The 16,402-nt window shown below is 45.9% G+C and overlaps 1 protein-coding gene across 6 annotated transcripts in view; it reads left to right on the top strand.

Moving 5' to 3' along the window:
- The first annotated feature begins 456 nt into the window (after window positions 1-456).
- LOC146870886 (matrix metalloproteinase-14-like) overlaps window positions 457-16,402 on the top strand; it is a 350,496-nt gene continuing 334,550 nt past the window's right edge. For 3 of the 6 annotated variants that reach the window (XM_085647106.1, XM_085647107.1, XM_085647105.1), the window contains exon 1: window positions 468-959. In XM_085647106.1, coding sequence (XP_085503232.1) covers window positions 873-959 — 87 coding nt within the window. In that variant the 5' untranslated portion in view covers window positions 468-872. Of the gene's footprint in view, window positions 960-1,491; window positions 1,569-16,402 lie in introns of all 6 variants that reach the window. The other 3 variants (XM_085647110.1, XM_085647108.1, XM_085647109.1) reach the window with 3 other exon arrangements.

Here is a 16,402-nt window from a genome sequence, read left to right as displayed (position 1 = left end):
TTTAGCGGCAGAAAACTGCCGCTAAAGCGGCGATAATGGGCTTAATAATATGCCACAGAGAACTCCATTAGAAGCCAATGTTGACACCAGAACATGGGCTTCTATTGGAGTTCTCTGCGGCATATTATCGAGCCCATTATTGCCGCTTTAGCTGCAGTTTTCTGCCGCTAAACCGGGGATAATTTTAACATCGTCCTTGATAATATGCCCCACAGTTATTGAGTATGCCTGCTAATTCGACATCCGTGACATCCGTCTCGGTGACTGTTGAAAAATGACTAATTGAAAAGCGCTCAGATGCCCTCGGGCCATACTTGGACTATGGGACATCACCAAACATCATAAAATAAAACAAAATCCCTCGCCTACCAGCAGAGGGCGGCCCTGACCGCAGATGGAAAAAAAGTAAGAAGTCCATATCCAGACCCCTCCCTGAATCGTTTCGCTTCCCCTTTTGGTTCTAATTACTTTTAGCATCGACCACGTCTCCACTTGGCTTCGGGGAGCAGGGGGGAGAAGAAGGAAACAAAACCCTGGAAGAATAAACAAAATATATTGCGCTCCCTCGAAAACCGAAACGCTGGCACACCGCTATCAACGCGTGCCCCTTCCCCCTGTTCTTACATCCCACGTCCCGGAGACGCGAAATATTTCTATTTATCACATTTTTTCCTTCTATAACACATTGCATTTTATGGGGCAGTTTGGGGTTTTCGGCGTTGTTTCACATAAAGTTTTTCAGGGAAAAGAGGATTTCGCCGCCGGACGGAGGAAATAATAAAATAATAACAAACAAAAGGACTAGACGGAGGAAGGGAAGTTGACACTGAAACGCTCAAAGTCGCTCCGACGGGTTTCAAGGCGCTACAAATATGCAGACGGCGCTGCGTATTCTGCTCTGCATGGCCTTTTTGGCGCTGTCCTTGAGCGAGACCAACACTGCCAACTTCAGCCCGCAGGTAAGCTAATTAAACAAATCAGAGTTTTTCCTTGGATGCTTTTGTGTATTTATGAGTTTGACATCGCAGTCCTGCCGCGACCCCTCTCACTTGTGACAACTTTAGGTCGCCTTATGTAGATTGCAGCCCTCGCGCTTCTTTATGTATGGGGGTTATAATATAGTTTTGTTCATTCTGCTTAATTTAGTTTTTGCCCAGCACTCTCGGCCTTTGGCTCAAGTTATCCATCCTCATTAAAAAAATAAAAGATGCATAAATATTCTAATTTCTTGCTTATTTGGATTTGCTGACAATGTGTTATTGTCATTTATTCCTAAAAACGGTTTATTTCCTTATTGAAGCAGAGTAATGGCTCTCTTCCAGCCTCCCCCGGGGGACACGAGTTCACTCGCACACGAGATCTGCTGAGAGGGTTTAGGAGAGTAGCCTGGGATGGGCCAAGCCTGGACCTCCCCTCCACTCCCCCTCCCTCCCTGTTAGACTTCTTTCTGTGTTTTTTTCCCTTTATTTTCTTTGTTGTCTGTTTTTGTAGGAAGGACTTCTGCACAAAGTAACGAACGAAACCAAATAATACCAGATACGTAGAAACTGGACCTCTTCCCCTCACATGTAGGTAGCGCGCACAGATTTTGTATTTCATGTATAGATTTAGTACGTGTGCGTTTTTAGGCACCCCGAACGGAAATGTTGTTCAAAGGTCACATGTTGCGGTGCAGAGGCCGTGGATTGGATGGGAAGCAAGAACGAGTGTGCGCGCTTTGGGGAAATCGTGATCTAACGTGACTTGACGGATCTGTTGGAGTACAACGGGGTCTCCTGGCGAGGGCACAGGGAAGGGGCGGTGGAAGGCGGGCTCTGTGGTGTCACGGAGGTGAAGTGCTGCTTGGGGCGGCTGGTACCGGCTGCGTAAACTGGGCCTCACAGGCTCCCATCCGGCACGCAGCCCAGCAGTTCGTTCTTCTGATGTCTAAAATGGGTGCTATTGATTTGGGTAATAACTCGTATCATCGATCGGACGTGTACATGCATAGGAGTGTGGGAGGGGCGGGTGTATGTGCGAATACGAAAGGCAGGAAGCGGTGCTCTGAATGTTTGGCTCGGGGTGCAGCGGGGGAAGCCAGCGCCTCACCCATCTGTTTGCAATTGTGCATTTTCGCCCTGCTCAGCAGAACCGTGGCTTTTAACGGAATACACTAAAAGTGCAGCTCCGGCGGCATTCACCCCACCCCCACTTGCGCATTCTGCTGAGCTTGTATTTTTTTTTACACACTTATCTAATGAAGTCTTATGTCTTTAATTTGAAACGACCCCCCTTTTCAGGCAAGCAAGCCCCTACTCCCTTTCACGCAAACACACCGTCTTGAGGAAATGTACAGCCACTTTGTACCCCCTTCAATTTATTGAGGCTTCATTAACCTTGCCAATTACGGACCTGATGTGAATTAACCTCCTCCCTGCTTGACACAAACATTTCCCAGCCCTGTGGCTGCATTGTTTCCCACCCTGAAGGAGAAATAGCTGCCCACCCTGGATTCCCGCGTGCACTCCACCTCCTCGAAGAGGTATTTCAGCAGCCTCTGGCACGCCTTGTTTATTTATTTTTATATATAAAGTTTTATATAGCGCTAGCTAGACCCCTGGGTATCAGAGTGCTTTATATACACAAAGGAAAAGAAACATTGCATAACATCGCAGGACATGAGGATGCATAAAGATATATCAGCAAATACATAATACTTCTGTATCCAGTGAGGGGAGAAAGACGCAGATGGTTGGCACAGTCAGATAACCACCATCCTTGAAGGTCAAAGTGAGGGAGGAGTCCATTGGGTTATTGATGCCTAGGTTGGTTGACTTGGTCAGTAAAGTATTGGTTGAGGAGAAGGAGTTTCAGGTTCTTTTAGAAGCAAGAGAAGGAGGGGTTGCATCTGAGGTCAACAGGAAGTGCGTTCCACGTCTTGGGTACGTTACCAGAGAAGGTTCAGCACTGGGTCGTTTTCCTTTTCAGTTTCGGAGGGATGAGAAGAAGTGAGTTGGTGCTTCTCAGAATTCTGGATTTTCCTGCTTTTACCAGTTTGCAGTTTGGGTAGTTGGGGGATTGGGCGTGAAGGGCCTTGTGTGTGATGGAGGCCCGTTTGTAAATACATCTACCTTCCAGGGGAAGCCAGTTGAGACACTCCCCACCTACCTGGCACGGGCCCAGAGAGCCCTCCGCTGCGGTATTAAGAGAGTAAACAATTATACTCTGTGTTTTCACTTAACCCCTTGCATGCCCGCCCCTTTCCCCGCCCAGTGCCGCGCTTTGTATTAGCGGGCGGAGTTCATGACTAGCTGGACTCGTCATGGGCACAGCGCCACCGCAGCCCATGACGAGTCCAGCTCGTCATGGGCACTGAAGGGGTTAAAGCCCCCGACCTTGGAGGGAGACACATGGCTCCACCTCATTGGGACACCACATTTCCATTCCTGGACTTTTCTTTAAAATATTATTTTATTTGTTTGTGTGTTAGTCCAGTGGGCTCAATTTTTTTTTTGTTTTTCAAAAAGAAGTTCTACAACTCCCAGCATTCCCGACATTGTAAATGAAAACCGAGAACTGGAAAAGTTGTGTCCGGTGACATGGAGTCATCTGGTTACAACCAGTGTGGTATCCCCATAACCTGAGGAAGGATGAGGGAACTTGTGCTCCTTTCTCCTGTAACAAAGGGGCATATAATCAAGGACGGCGTTACAATTATCGCCGCTTTAGCGGCAGAAAACTGCTGCTAAAGCGGCGATAATGGGCTTGATAATATGCCGCAGAGAATTCCAATAGAAGCCCATGTTAAATGTGATGGGCGTCTAACATGGGCTTCAATTGGAATTCCATAGGGCAGTGTTTCCCAAACTGGGGTCCGTGACACATGCCCAGGGGGTCCCCAGGCAGCAGTTTTAAAAGCACTGCCAAGTTCCTTGTAGAATTAGCAGTTTTCGAACAACAATAAAAGTGTCAAGATAACGCCAGTGATTAATGTACCTGTACCTGCTGGAGAGAGATGAGAGTTTTGTCCAGTGACAGGTTTCACTTATCTAATGTAGCACAGAGGGTTAATATGCCTGCTGCAAAGAATGTATACCATGCATTTTAAAAAACAGTATTTTGTGTGCATAAGTCAGTTGGTTACTGCTTTTGTCACTGAGATTCTTTTGTTACTCCGCAGCTCATAAGAGACAATCGTAATCTAGCACAGTGACCTATAAACTGTCATCAAAGAGCTGCTTATACACTGCATGGTACAAGTTAGTAACTTATGTTTTTCCCAGTCTTTCATTATCCTGATGCTGCTAAAGGGGTTTATTTGGGTGGAAATACATTTTTTATAGTTCAAGTCAATGCTAACCACTGTGTTATGTTCCGAATCCTGAGTTTGTGCTTTTCCAGACAAGCACTCATTAAAAATGCCTACAAGTATGAATGACATGTGAATCCTACTCCTTGTAGTCCCCTTTGCCTTATGTAACATTTTCTCTACACATATGATTCATTGTCTCTATATGTGCGTGATGTAAAGTGCTCTGACATCCTACAATGGTATGAGAGATGCTATAAAACAAATTAAATAAATGTGACAGATGTGCTATGGATGGAGAAATGAGAGGCACTGTTGAAGGGTGACAATAAAGGAATCATTGAAGAACCCCAACAAAGATTGTTGTATGCTGGTGCATATTAAGGTCATCATTTACTATTCTTTAAAAGCTAATACAATTCAATATATAATGATAAATGTGTTGTAGAATGCACCATTGATTCCTAACTTTTCTTCGGGGGAGAGGCCACTCACTGCACTTAGTGTGCACTGTAGGGGGACTGGTCTGAAAACACTTGCCAGGACTGCTTTGGGTTTCCACTCTGGCCCTGGCAGGAGCCTTATACTGTGAAATAAAACTAACTATTTAAAAGTTAATCATGGAGATGCAGCACCAACCTTCCCATTACATTTTCCCGTTTTTTGCAAACTCTTTTAATATAAAATACAAAATCCTTAGTAATTAGAGTATTTGTTTTTGTGTGCACGTGTGTTTATTTTGTTTTAATTACTCTTTTAATGTTTGAAATTTAAATCCTACAAATTGCTGGGGGTCCCCGGCTTCCAGTGGTGAGTCGGTGGGGGTCTTCAGGAGTCAAAAGTTTGGGAACCACTGCCATAGGGCATATTATCAAGCCCATTATCGCAGTTTCAGCGGCATTCTTCTGCCGCTAAAGCGGCGATAATTTTATCGCCTGGCTTGATAATATGCCCCTAATACCCGAGCGGGAGGGAGGCCCTAGCTAGAAATGTTTATGCTTAATGTCGATAAAAGCTATTTTTCCGTTTTTGTATATAATTCCTCTGTTGCCCACATGGAATTTAAGAGGAGGGCTGGGAGGCTGCGGCAGCAGAGTTTGGATAAAAAAGCATCTTGTCAATGCTTCACTAGGCCACCTCTCATCCTGCCCAACACCCACAAAGGCCTCTTTGTTGGGCTCCCCCCATATCCGTGACCTCCACTCCTCAGACCTTCTCCGTCGATCCCTCCCCGCCCACTCCCTCTACAGCCAACACACCGGAACATTCAAACAGCTGAGGCCTGCAGCGCACACAACTAAGAGTAACAGAAAGCATTACAGACGTGAAAAAACTGACCCTTTTCCACACCAATCAGAATTTGGATATAAAAGTGAGGTTTCCGTAAGTAAACAAGTGAAATACAGAGCGACTCGGAACATCCAGAAAATGAGTGTATGGTAGTTGGAAAGAGGAACATTATGAGATGCAAAGAGATGCACGCAGGTCAGTTGTGACAAGCGAGTGACTTCCTCTTTGACAGAATGGGGGTGATTGTGGAGACATTGAGCACAATGGGTTGTGTGCGGGCTCTCCAGTGACATACGGAAAACTCGGAAGCGGATGTGGTGCTATTGCCAGAGCTGCCAACTTTGGAAATGGGAAACCACTTTGGTGTCTTGGCGTCAGCTCAACATCTTGTGATTCTGGGCAAATCACTTCATCTCCCCGTGCCTGAAAAAACATATTGTGACCTGGTGTAATGCAACCGGTGCACATGTAAACGCTCAAAATTCTTTCGGATCGAGGCCACGCTATATAATACTGCAAAAGACGCCCCTTGCTGTGCAAAATGTAGTGATGTGCCCCGACACTCCCATAACCCTAAGACCTTCATAGCCTTTTGGCTGACAGGGGGCAGTCCAAAAAGAATTTTAATTGCAAAGGATGCGGAGCCTGACGATCACAATGTGGATTACGTTTTTTTTCTTTCTCCAACTGAGGATACCTGTGCTGTGGGATTAAAGCATGCTAATGAAATATGTTTAAAAAAAAATCAAATGTATTCAGGTAGTCCTTTGAACTGTTGGTCAGCCAGTCCTTGATATGGCTAAGGCCATGGAGCGTGACCTTGGTGATGGGAAGTGTAATAAGGTAAATATTCTTATCAAGAGCTTTGTGAAAGAATATCTTGTGGGTCTCAGTAAGATTTAAGCCTCAAATTAGTTTCTTACTTACCTAAAATGGAACATATACAACCCTAGAGGAGACCGTATTGCATTTTCTGATGTCATTTTTTGCCTGGTTCATGTTGATGAACTTGAGATGTATTCGGTTGGAAGGCACTCTATTTGTTCTACGTCTGTTCCACCAAGTCTACCTAGCTGGGAATCTGCTTAAATGTTGCATATGGCAGACATTAAGAAGCAACAATGATACTGACCCTTGGGGCGTGCCAGGCTAGGAGCAGAGTGAACACAGGTGTTGCCAACACATTATTCAGGCAGGAAGGGCCCCCCATCACCAACCTATCAATGCGAAAGAGCAATTGATCACCTCAGCTAAGGCTGTTTACCACAGGGAGCTAAATTGAAGATTTTGCCCACTTCAGACCTAGTTAATGGGCCAAGGTCCCAAAGAATTACTTTTCACAGTGAGCCTGCCACAGCTGGGCTCGGATAGAGGAAGACACTCAGACAAGTAGGCTTGTGACTAGGCGCCCACGAGAGTAAGTAAGCTCAAGGCTGTGAGTCAAAGTATCTTATGTTGGTTGCCTGATCATTCTTTTTTTTTTTGTTAATCTTTATTCGGATATAAAAACATCCACAAAAGAACATGACATTTAACAAATTTCAACATTACATTGGTATAACAAATTATACCTAAATAAAATATTTAAAATATATCATATCTTCAGGGTTTAACCAGGACACCAGCATTAGTACATAAAAATACAAAGATGCCTTAGTAGCAAAATACCTCTAAAGTGGCAGCGAAAATAAGGTATTATAAAGTGCAGGGATTTAACCGATTTGGTACAGGGAACACCAACGATATAATGTTAAAATATGCATGGTCATAGCCGAGTTAAAACAGTGGCTTAAAATATAAACTGTCATTTTAAAACATCATAACACTTCCCAAATACAATATACCGTTCCTTTCATAATTTGGTTGAGTCCTTGGCTAAGGCTACAGCAGGGGGAAAATAGGCATAAAAACTTCAGGAAAACAACTTTATAATACCCGACCCTCCCTACCCTCAAAGACAAAGTTGTCTACACCTCATATCTGGTCTTCCTTAGTTTTGCAGCTAATCTTAGAGTTCACGGTGCAGAACAACGTGAAGGGGTCGGAAGAAAGTTTCAGGTACAGGAGTGCCACCCTTACCTGGGTAAATTTATTCTTTCTTAAAATAGTTTTTAAGAATAGTACCCGTGGGTACTCATAGAACGGACAAAAAAATACAAAATGAAGGGTATCCTGCGGAGATCCCAGATCGCAGCCGCAAGCACCCTTTGATGCAACATCTCTTGTGTACCCTACGGGGACAGATAAAATATGATGTAAAAGATCCAATCTGAATCTAGTCATTAAAAATCTATCATCTTTGTTATAGATATACGCCAGGTAAGGTTCTAAGCCTGCTACAGATTTTATTAATATACGGGCTCACTGAAACTTTCAATATTTCACTGTCTTCCCTTGCACAAACTAGGCGCCTAAGATGTTCAGCCTTTATGACAGCTTTTACTTGAGGCGTCAAGGTCATAGGCTCGTCAAAATAATTTGCAAATCCCAGCCACTTCAGGGTGTCCTTCACGTATTTAAGCCAGGGTATCCGATAGCCTTTATCTCTATTAATGCAGTCCTTAATTATTAGTCTACTTAGAATAGCCTCAGGGTTGGTCCAAATTTTGATCCAACACATTATAGGTTTAATACTTAGCCTGTCACCAATATAAGGAAGCCCTAGCTCCTCGTGGACAATGTGGGCAGGCGTACTTTGAGGAACTTGCAGAATCCTTCTAAGGAACTTGTTTTCCTCCAATTGTATCATGGAGGTATTTCTGAATCCCCATACAGGGTTTTGGAACAACATAACGAATTATATAAATGCAGTATTTCGTTCGGTGACCAACAACCTGTTCTCGTGGCTCGATTAATTATTGAACCCATCGTGCTCGTTTGTTGATTACATTTGTCTGAGATTAGTGTTTTAAAATTGAGGTGTTTGTCGAATATTATCCCTAAATAATTAAAAACCTCGACCTTCTCTAATTTGTGACCCCAATTTTAAAGATAAAGTTATTTGTTGGTCTTTTCCCTGCTTCCATTATGTATGATTTTGTAAGATTGGGAGATAAATCTAAATCTGCCATAAACCTGCTAAAGCCATCAATAAGAGACTGAAGTCCCCTCCCTGTACGGGACAAAAGGACTGCATCGTCCGCATATAGAAGGACGGGTATACTTCTCTTACCAACTTTTGGACAGTCTACCCCCAACTCTACAAGAGCTTTATCCAAACCATTTATGTATAAAGTAAATAAAGAAGGCGCCAAAATGCAACCTTGTCTCACACCCCGGTACATGAGAAATGTTCAGTAAGATTACCCTCATTACTGTATCTGACCTGAGCTGTTGTATTCAGGTGTAGTGTTTTTAGGATATATATCAGACCTGAATCAACCCCAAGCAGCTCTAAGATCTCCCACAGCTTCTCACGATTAACCCGGTCAAAAGCTGCGGTCAGATCCATAAAAGCCAGGAAAACCGTCCCCTCACCTGCCACGGTATACTTTGCCACCAAATTATAAAGGTTAAGGCACTGGTCTGTTGTAGAATGGCCAATTCTAAAACCGTACTGAGAGTCAGTAATAATCTCATTTTCCTCAGCCCAGACCATCAGGCGGTTTAGAATGACCTTACCTAGTACCATCGCCGTCACATCTATTAGTGAGATCGGGCGATAACATTGGGGGTCACTCTTATTACCATTTTTAAATAGGGGTACAATGCTAGCCGTTGACCATGACCTGGGCATTCCCACTGCCGTGTTGAAAACTCGCGTGAGTATAGGTGCCCATAAATCAACCTGGGACAAAAATAAATCAGGTGGGATCCCATCCGGACCTGGAGCCTTATTGCGTGTCAGGGCATATATTCCTTCTTTAATCTTGCCCACCGCGACCATGAATTCGGTAAAATACCAACATCTGCGATTTGTTGAGCAATAGGACTACCATGATTATACAAGTTCTCAAATTGAGATACCCATGCTTCAGGCAAGACATGACAGGCCACCTTCTCATTATTCGGGGCCTGAAAGCTAGGGTCATTAATCACCTTCCAAAATCTCGTCATGTCTCTTTTCAGCTGCCTCCCTCAAATTCTCCCAGGCCTCACAATGGAGGATATATTTCCTCTGTTTTATGGCAGATTTATATTGGGCCCTGCACTCCGCAATCCTGCTCCTATCCTTGGGAACCAGTTTAAGTGCCACCTTCAGATCTTTTTGGGCTCTAGAACAAGCTTTGTCGAACCATTTAGGGGAGAGATTAGACGTGGGCAATGATTTGGCCCTCAATAGCCTATCAATGTCCCTTGCCGTGCATTCAAAAGCACTAATCAATTCTCTACCCTCCACTTCCTGATCTAAGCACTTCCATATCTCGCTTTCCGGGGATGTAATAAGCTTTCTGTAAAACGCTTCCCCATCTGTGTTGCTCTATCTTATACGCCTGCCCTGTCTACTGCTTCCAATGTTCCCCTCGTCATCCTATTCCTTGGCTCAGTAAGTAGGTCTGTATCCCTCAAGGACAATACTAAAGGGTTATGATCACTAAAAACACTAATTTTTATACTAAAATCTATGACCCTACATTTGATAGCATGTGAAACAAAAATAAAATCCATAATTGTGTCCCTGCCTTTAAAAGAAGGGTTAATTATATTAGAATGCCTGACCCTGATTAAATCCATCGTGGGGGTTAAATCGTAGGTACCCAGGATCTTACTTAGTTCGCCGCCTTCCCTTGTGTGCTCTAAGTGCCAGTCCTTTGTAGATGGACAGGAGTCCCATTTCCCCCCGCCCCATTTCAAATATGGACATTGGTGGCAATTAAAGTCGCCCAATAAAATCAAATTGGGATGACTATCTTCCCTTTCTTGTAAACCTGCCAATCTTTCATTGAGCTCGTTCAACCTCTGCATCGATTGGCCCGCATTATAGAAATTTATCAAGATAAATTTTAGGCCCTTCTTGCAATATCTAATACCTTGGATGTTGTCCGAGCTCCAACCCAGGACCTCCCAGGACCCTTGTAGGGACAAAGACATGTAGGTTATTAGACCGCCCTTTGCTCGGCCCATTGTTTTTTGGGCAGGGACAAAAAACATTTTGTATCCCTCAAGGTGTGAGGCACTACTATCAATTTCCCACGTTTCCTGAAGGCAGTTAATGTGGAACTGTCGACTAAAATCTAGCCACTCCTTATTTTTTATTTTGGCTGAGATCCCTGCAATATTCCACGAGACCACCCTAAGCTCTTCAGCAGCTTGATCTACCACTCTGCTAGCTGAGTTAACCTGCCTTGACGGTGAAAATCCAACTGGGCTACTTATGGTTAATACAATACTATTCCCCCGTAAGTTTTGCGAAACCTCATTAAGGGGGATAACAGATTAAAGTGGATTTCCTACAGAGCCAACAGTGTCCCTCAACGCTGAGCTATCAGGAATAGAGACATTCTTCGTATTCACACCTTGGGCCAGTCAATCCAGATCATCCATTACTGCCGCATCAGACAACGGAATGAATCTATTTGATACTAAACCCAGTCTGTTCGCCCCTCCGTAAGTAATTTCCCCTCTCCTATGTGCCACTTGACCTGTCTCTTTTGAATTATCCCTGTAAAAAAAAAAATGAGGGGAAGCATCTTTATGCTCGTCCCCCTATCAAAGTCCCCATAGCGGGAAATAAGCAGATCTTTTACCAATATTTCCTCGAAAGAAATAAGGGAGCCCCCTGGGTGTCATCGGATAAGAATGAGCTCATCGAAAGATCTGAGCTTGTCAAGGCTGCTCCAAAACTCTTTTTGAAAAGAAAAGGAAGGATTTCTCTGTTGGTCAAAAATGCTTTATTTTCAGCCCGGATTAGCAGCATGGGATGATGCAGATATTGAGGACCTATCCACTTTTCCGTTTATTCTTAGACAGGGTGTCCTCTTTTCTCTAGTACCCTCATGTTTTACGTTTGGTCTTCAAGGTGTTTTGACTACCACTTGCTAATATGAATGAAACATTTAGACTATCAAAAGAAAGAGGAAAAACAGGGCTTAATTTGTGCAGGTGGTGGACAATGGAATTCATGTTTTGCGGCACAGGCCTTCTTTTCATCATCAGACCCAGAACTCCCAAGAGCAAAAGATGAGTCAGAGAAGGGGGACTAGAAAGATGGGCAAGCGATGACAAAGGGAGAAGGCAGGTATGAAAAAGAACCTGCAGAAGTTGGATAAAGAGACAGCAAGTGTTGGATGGCAAGGCATAAGGTGGAATCCAGACATGACAGCCTCGGCATTCACCAGCCCTGGCATTCAAGAGCAGAGGCAATAGTCTCCTAAGAAAAAATACTTTGTCACTGCCCTTTTTAAGTCTCGGCTAGCGAAGGCTGCGCTTGCGCAGTCTCGCGTGCGAGATTTAATGTTTTTAGGTATGGAGCTTGAACCCGCCCCTCTTCTCCATTGGCTGCCTTCCTAAACGGAGGCCAGCCATTGGAGGAGAGGGGCGCCTGTCCGTTTAAACCCCGTCTTTTTCGGATTCGGGGGCGTGTTTTTTACTTTCTTTCTCTCCTCTGGAATGTAAACATTCCAGCCAATGGCAAGAGGAGAGAAAGAAAAACACGCCCCCGAATCCGAAAATGCCGCTGCGTTTCTCCGAGGCATTTCTGCTTGACCTCGGAGAAAGGCAGTGGTGTTCATGGCGTGACCCAAGCCTAGCTCCGTGATGTTAGGACTGCGGGTTGAAAACATTTGAAAAGCATCCTTCGTTGAAGGAATTAGCGTAATTTTATGCGTAGAAGGTAAAAAAAGATGAGATAGGAACATATTTGCATACAAAAGTTTCTTTAGCTACTTCCTGGAGATACTGTTGACATGTATGTGTACGTGCGTGCTGTCCCAAGTCCCGGCGGGCTCCGCGCTGTTCTAAGATGGCGGTGCCCGTGGCCTGTACTTTCGGGGCCATAAGCATGCTGTGATGAGGCCGGGTCTCCGAGGCCATCTGAAATACTGTACTAACTCTTCCGTTCCGCTAGGACCCTACTCCCCCCTGCTCCTCCCCGGGGTGTACAGCTGTTCCGAGACTTTCTGAGCCCTGAAGAGGAAGGATCCCTGCTGGCGGAGCTTGAGCGCCCTCTGGCAAAGGGGCGATACCAGGACGGCCACTGGGATCAGGTGAGGGACATAAGATGCCGAGTGGGCGTGGAGGTGTAATTGGGTAATGTTTATGTAGACGGTTGGGGCACTGGGGGCAAGTTATGGGTGGGTTATCAGGATAGTACTATCAGATGTCGCCATCATCAGGGGCTCCCTTATTCAGTGGCCGAGCAAACAAGGAGAGTCGGGCCAGTGGTTTAGCTTGGCTCGTGCACGAGCGTGTTACATACTATGGGTAGTTAATGACTATGTTATGCAGCTTTATGATTTACTGTTGAGGTTATATGTTTATGGTGATGTGATTTACTGTGGTAACGAATGATCATTGGCATAGCACTCTGGATTTCTTCTGTATGAAAAATTCCAGGCAATGGCTCTCTGTGGCAATTGCCTTGGGACTCATACGGGTGGTTTCGCTCCAGTCGGATCCTTATTTAAGTACCATAGCTACTGGTCCTTTTACAGGGCTCATTTCACTTCTATTTCAGTTTTTTTCACGCAGTATTTTTCCAATTTCCTGCCTCGCGTTCTGGAAATGTTGAAAACTCGAGCAGCTGACCATTGTAACTGCTTTCCCCCCTACCCCCTCCCCTCTGTGCCACGTTGCATGGCTGGTGGATGAAGGAGGGATGCGGCCTGCAGCTGTAACCCCTCCCCCCTCACCCCAGAAGTCCTGCCTTTTAAAAGCATCCTGTAATCAGCGGCCGCCATGCATGAAAGATAACCCTTGACGTACTAAAACTATCTAAACATGGTTTTAAATAGTAGTTCGAGCAAATCGAAGCACTGGACACTCATTTTCGAGCGTTTTACATCACGTTCCCAGAGATCTCAAATTCGACTTCCGAAAAAGACGCCCCTCCCACCCCAACTCTGTGCAAACTAAGATGATGAGACCCAAAGATGCTCGCCCCCACCGTCTCGAGCTTAAGTGGAGCACTCTTTGAATTCCAGTGTGGCTCTGGGAGGCGGACTCTGGGTTAATAAAGGCAGTGGACTTCTGACCTGCTGCCAGGGTAGAGCTCCAGGTGCTGGAGATGAGACCAGACTGTCCTTCTGGGCTCACGTTTCCCCTTGAAGGAGTCTGTGCTCCAACACGCCAGACTTGTATTCAAAGAATGAGACTGCTCCGAGCGGTGAGGCTCGCAACCAACTTGTGAGACCGTCCTCTGAGCCGCGAGATTAGTCCCAGGCACCCCCTGAGCTATGGTGTGATATGGACGCACTCGCGGAGTGAGACAGCGCACTTCAGCGTGAGAATCACACCCGCTGAATGATAAACTACTTCGAGGTGTGAGACTCCCTACTAAAGGGTGGAGACTGTGCTGAAAGGTGTGAAACTTGGAGCCAATACATGAGACTGCACTGAGAGTCTCACACCCAAGTGAATGAGACTGCACTCCAAAGTGTGATGTATGGAAACTCATCACTACCCTCATGCCCAATGTGGTCCGTCGGCTGCGCTGCCGACTTTGGTGCAGGAAACCAGGGTTCGAGCCTCGAGGTCGCGTCCACATCTTGTGATTCTGGGCAAATCACTTAATCTCCCCGTGCCTGAATATGTAATGTAAATACGGTGCTCATGTACAGCGCTCCAATACATTCGGGCCGAGTTCGTGCTATATAAAAGATGCAAATGATGTTCGTGACCGCCCTTACCCCAGGGGTGACACTGTGTAGTTGTTGGCCCGGATGAGGGCTCCCCGCCTCTTCCGTCCTCCACCCCTTTGGCTCCGGGCCCAGACGCTCCAAGAGCCGTGGCTCAGGCCTGGAGACCAGTATTAATGCTCGGAACCCACCTGCCTTTAGGAACCCTATGCGGGGTCAAGGGGACCCCTGCTAGTGCCTAGGGGAGCCCTGCACGTGCCTATGGGAACCTTGCACGGGCCTTCATCTACGGCAGGGGCACGGAGCTCAGTGGGCGAATGCATCCACCGGGAATTGAAATCCTGACGGGGCCTCTCAGCCGCTCATCCTTCCGGGCTCTGGGTAGCAATGAAGTTCTATAGCGCCATGAGGTCCCAGCGCTCTTTATATGGTTTACACATACACCAATTGGGTAGTAAGTAGCGGCGTGGAACATTTTTATTATGTGTAAGTGAAGTTGCATTTCGGAAGAGTTGATTGTGGCCCTTTTTAGGTCTTGGCTAGCGTAGGTGGCTCTGTGTGGGTGGCTCTGTGTGTGTGGGTGGCTTTGTGGGTGGCTCTGTGTGTGGGTGCAAATGCAATAGGTCTCGCATTTGAGAGAGATTAAGCTATTGACATTGTAAATAACAATGCCGTTTCTTTAAATGTTTTAAAAACTAAAACATAAACAAAAATAATGTCATGTGCAATGCCAATAGCTCTAACTTTAACAATGCCGAGACCATTGCATTGTAAATGCTTGTTTGTAACATTGTTTTATAGTGGGCGCTGCAGTAGAACCCCTATGGCATGGCGGACTCTCCACAACCAGGTGGATAAGTTGGTGCGCCCAAGTAAGTCGATCCTTACAGCTACTAAGCAGGGATACTGTATGTCCTTCCATATTGGTAGGACAGGACACCCACTCGCCCAAGTGTAGTGCATCCAGATTTTGCAGAAAATTCTGGTATACTCTGAAGTCTGGGCCAGATACAGAAATCCCCCGACTTGAACAGATAAACGTGGCCAGGGTGAACTTCAAGTTTTACATATTTGTTTGAAAAATCATGGTCAAAGAACGGGGCCTGTGCATAACGAAAGGACGCTCAGTATGTTAGGGACAGCTAAATACTTGAATTAGTAATGATTCTGCCTTAAGAGTAGACTCTGTTGGCATCTTTCATATTAAACCAATTATATCTGACAGCTGATGCCCCCCTCACCCCCCCCCCCATTTACGTAGGAGCTTTAAAAGCATTTATAGCCTTGCTTAACCGTGATTCGGTGATTAAAAAGTGAGACGTACTGTAGGAGATATTAAAAATGGCTTGTGTACAATTTGAAGTTAAGCAGACATTGCAGTTTGTAGCCCTTTAGTGTCTCGTAGATTTTATGGTCTCGCTGGGACTATTTTAGGGAAGCGGGGCATTGAGCTGCCTATTGTCAGAGCTTTGGGTGGTCCGAGTGTCTGGTCTATTACTATGATGTTACAGCATGGGCACTCACAAACTTTCTCTCTGGGGCCAAATTTACAGTGTGGTTTGTAGCCGAGGGCTGCACCAGTGGGGGCGGGGTCAGGGTCAGTGGGGGAGGGGCACGGGCTAGAGCAAAAAAAAACCTGTGACCATGAGGTTGAGCACAGGCCCCTGCAGCAGACGCCTTCGTCCACTGAGCCACCAGACCCGGCATACACACCTCTCTCTCTCTCTCTCTCTCTCTCTCTCTCTCTCTCTCTCTCTCTTTATCTCTCTCTTTATCTCTCTTTATCTCTCTTTATCTCTCTGTCTCCCTCCCTCTCTCTATCTCTCCCTCCCTCTGTCTGCCTCCCTCCCTCCCTCTATCTGCCTCCCTCCCTCCCTCTGTCTGCCTCCCTCCCTCCCTCTGTCTGCCTCCCTCCCTCCCTCTGTCTGCCTCCCTCCCTCCCTCCCTCTGTCTGCCTCCCTCCCTCCCTCCCTCTGTCTGCCTCCCTCCCTCCCTCCCTCTGTCTGCCTGCCTCCCTCCCTCTGTCTGCCTCCCTCCCTCCCTCTGTCTGCCTCCCTCCCTCCCTCTGTCTGCCTCCCTCCCTCCGTCT

Source organism: Triturus cristatus, chromosome 1_1, assembly GCF_964204655.1.
Source record: "Triturus cristatus chromosome 1_1, aTriCri1.1, whole genome shotgun sequence".
In the NCBI taxonomy this organism is placed as follows: Eukaryota; Metazoa; Chordata; class Amphibia; order Caudata; family Salamandridae; genus Triturus; species Triturus cristatus.
The sequence above is the reverse complement of the archived record's forward strand: the minus strand, read 5'-3'. Positions and strand labels throughout refer to the sequence as shown.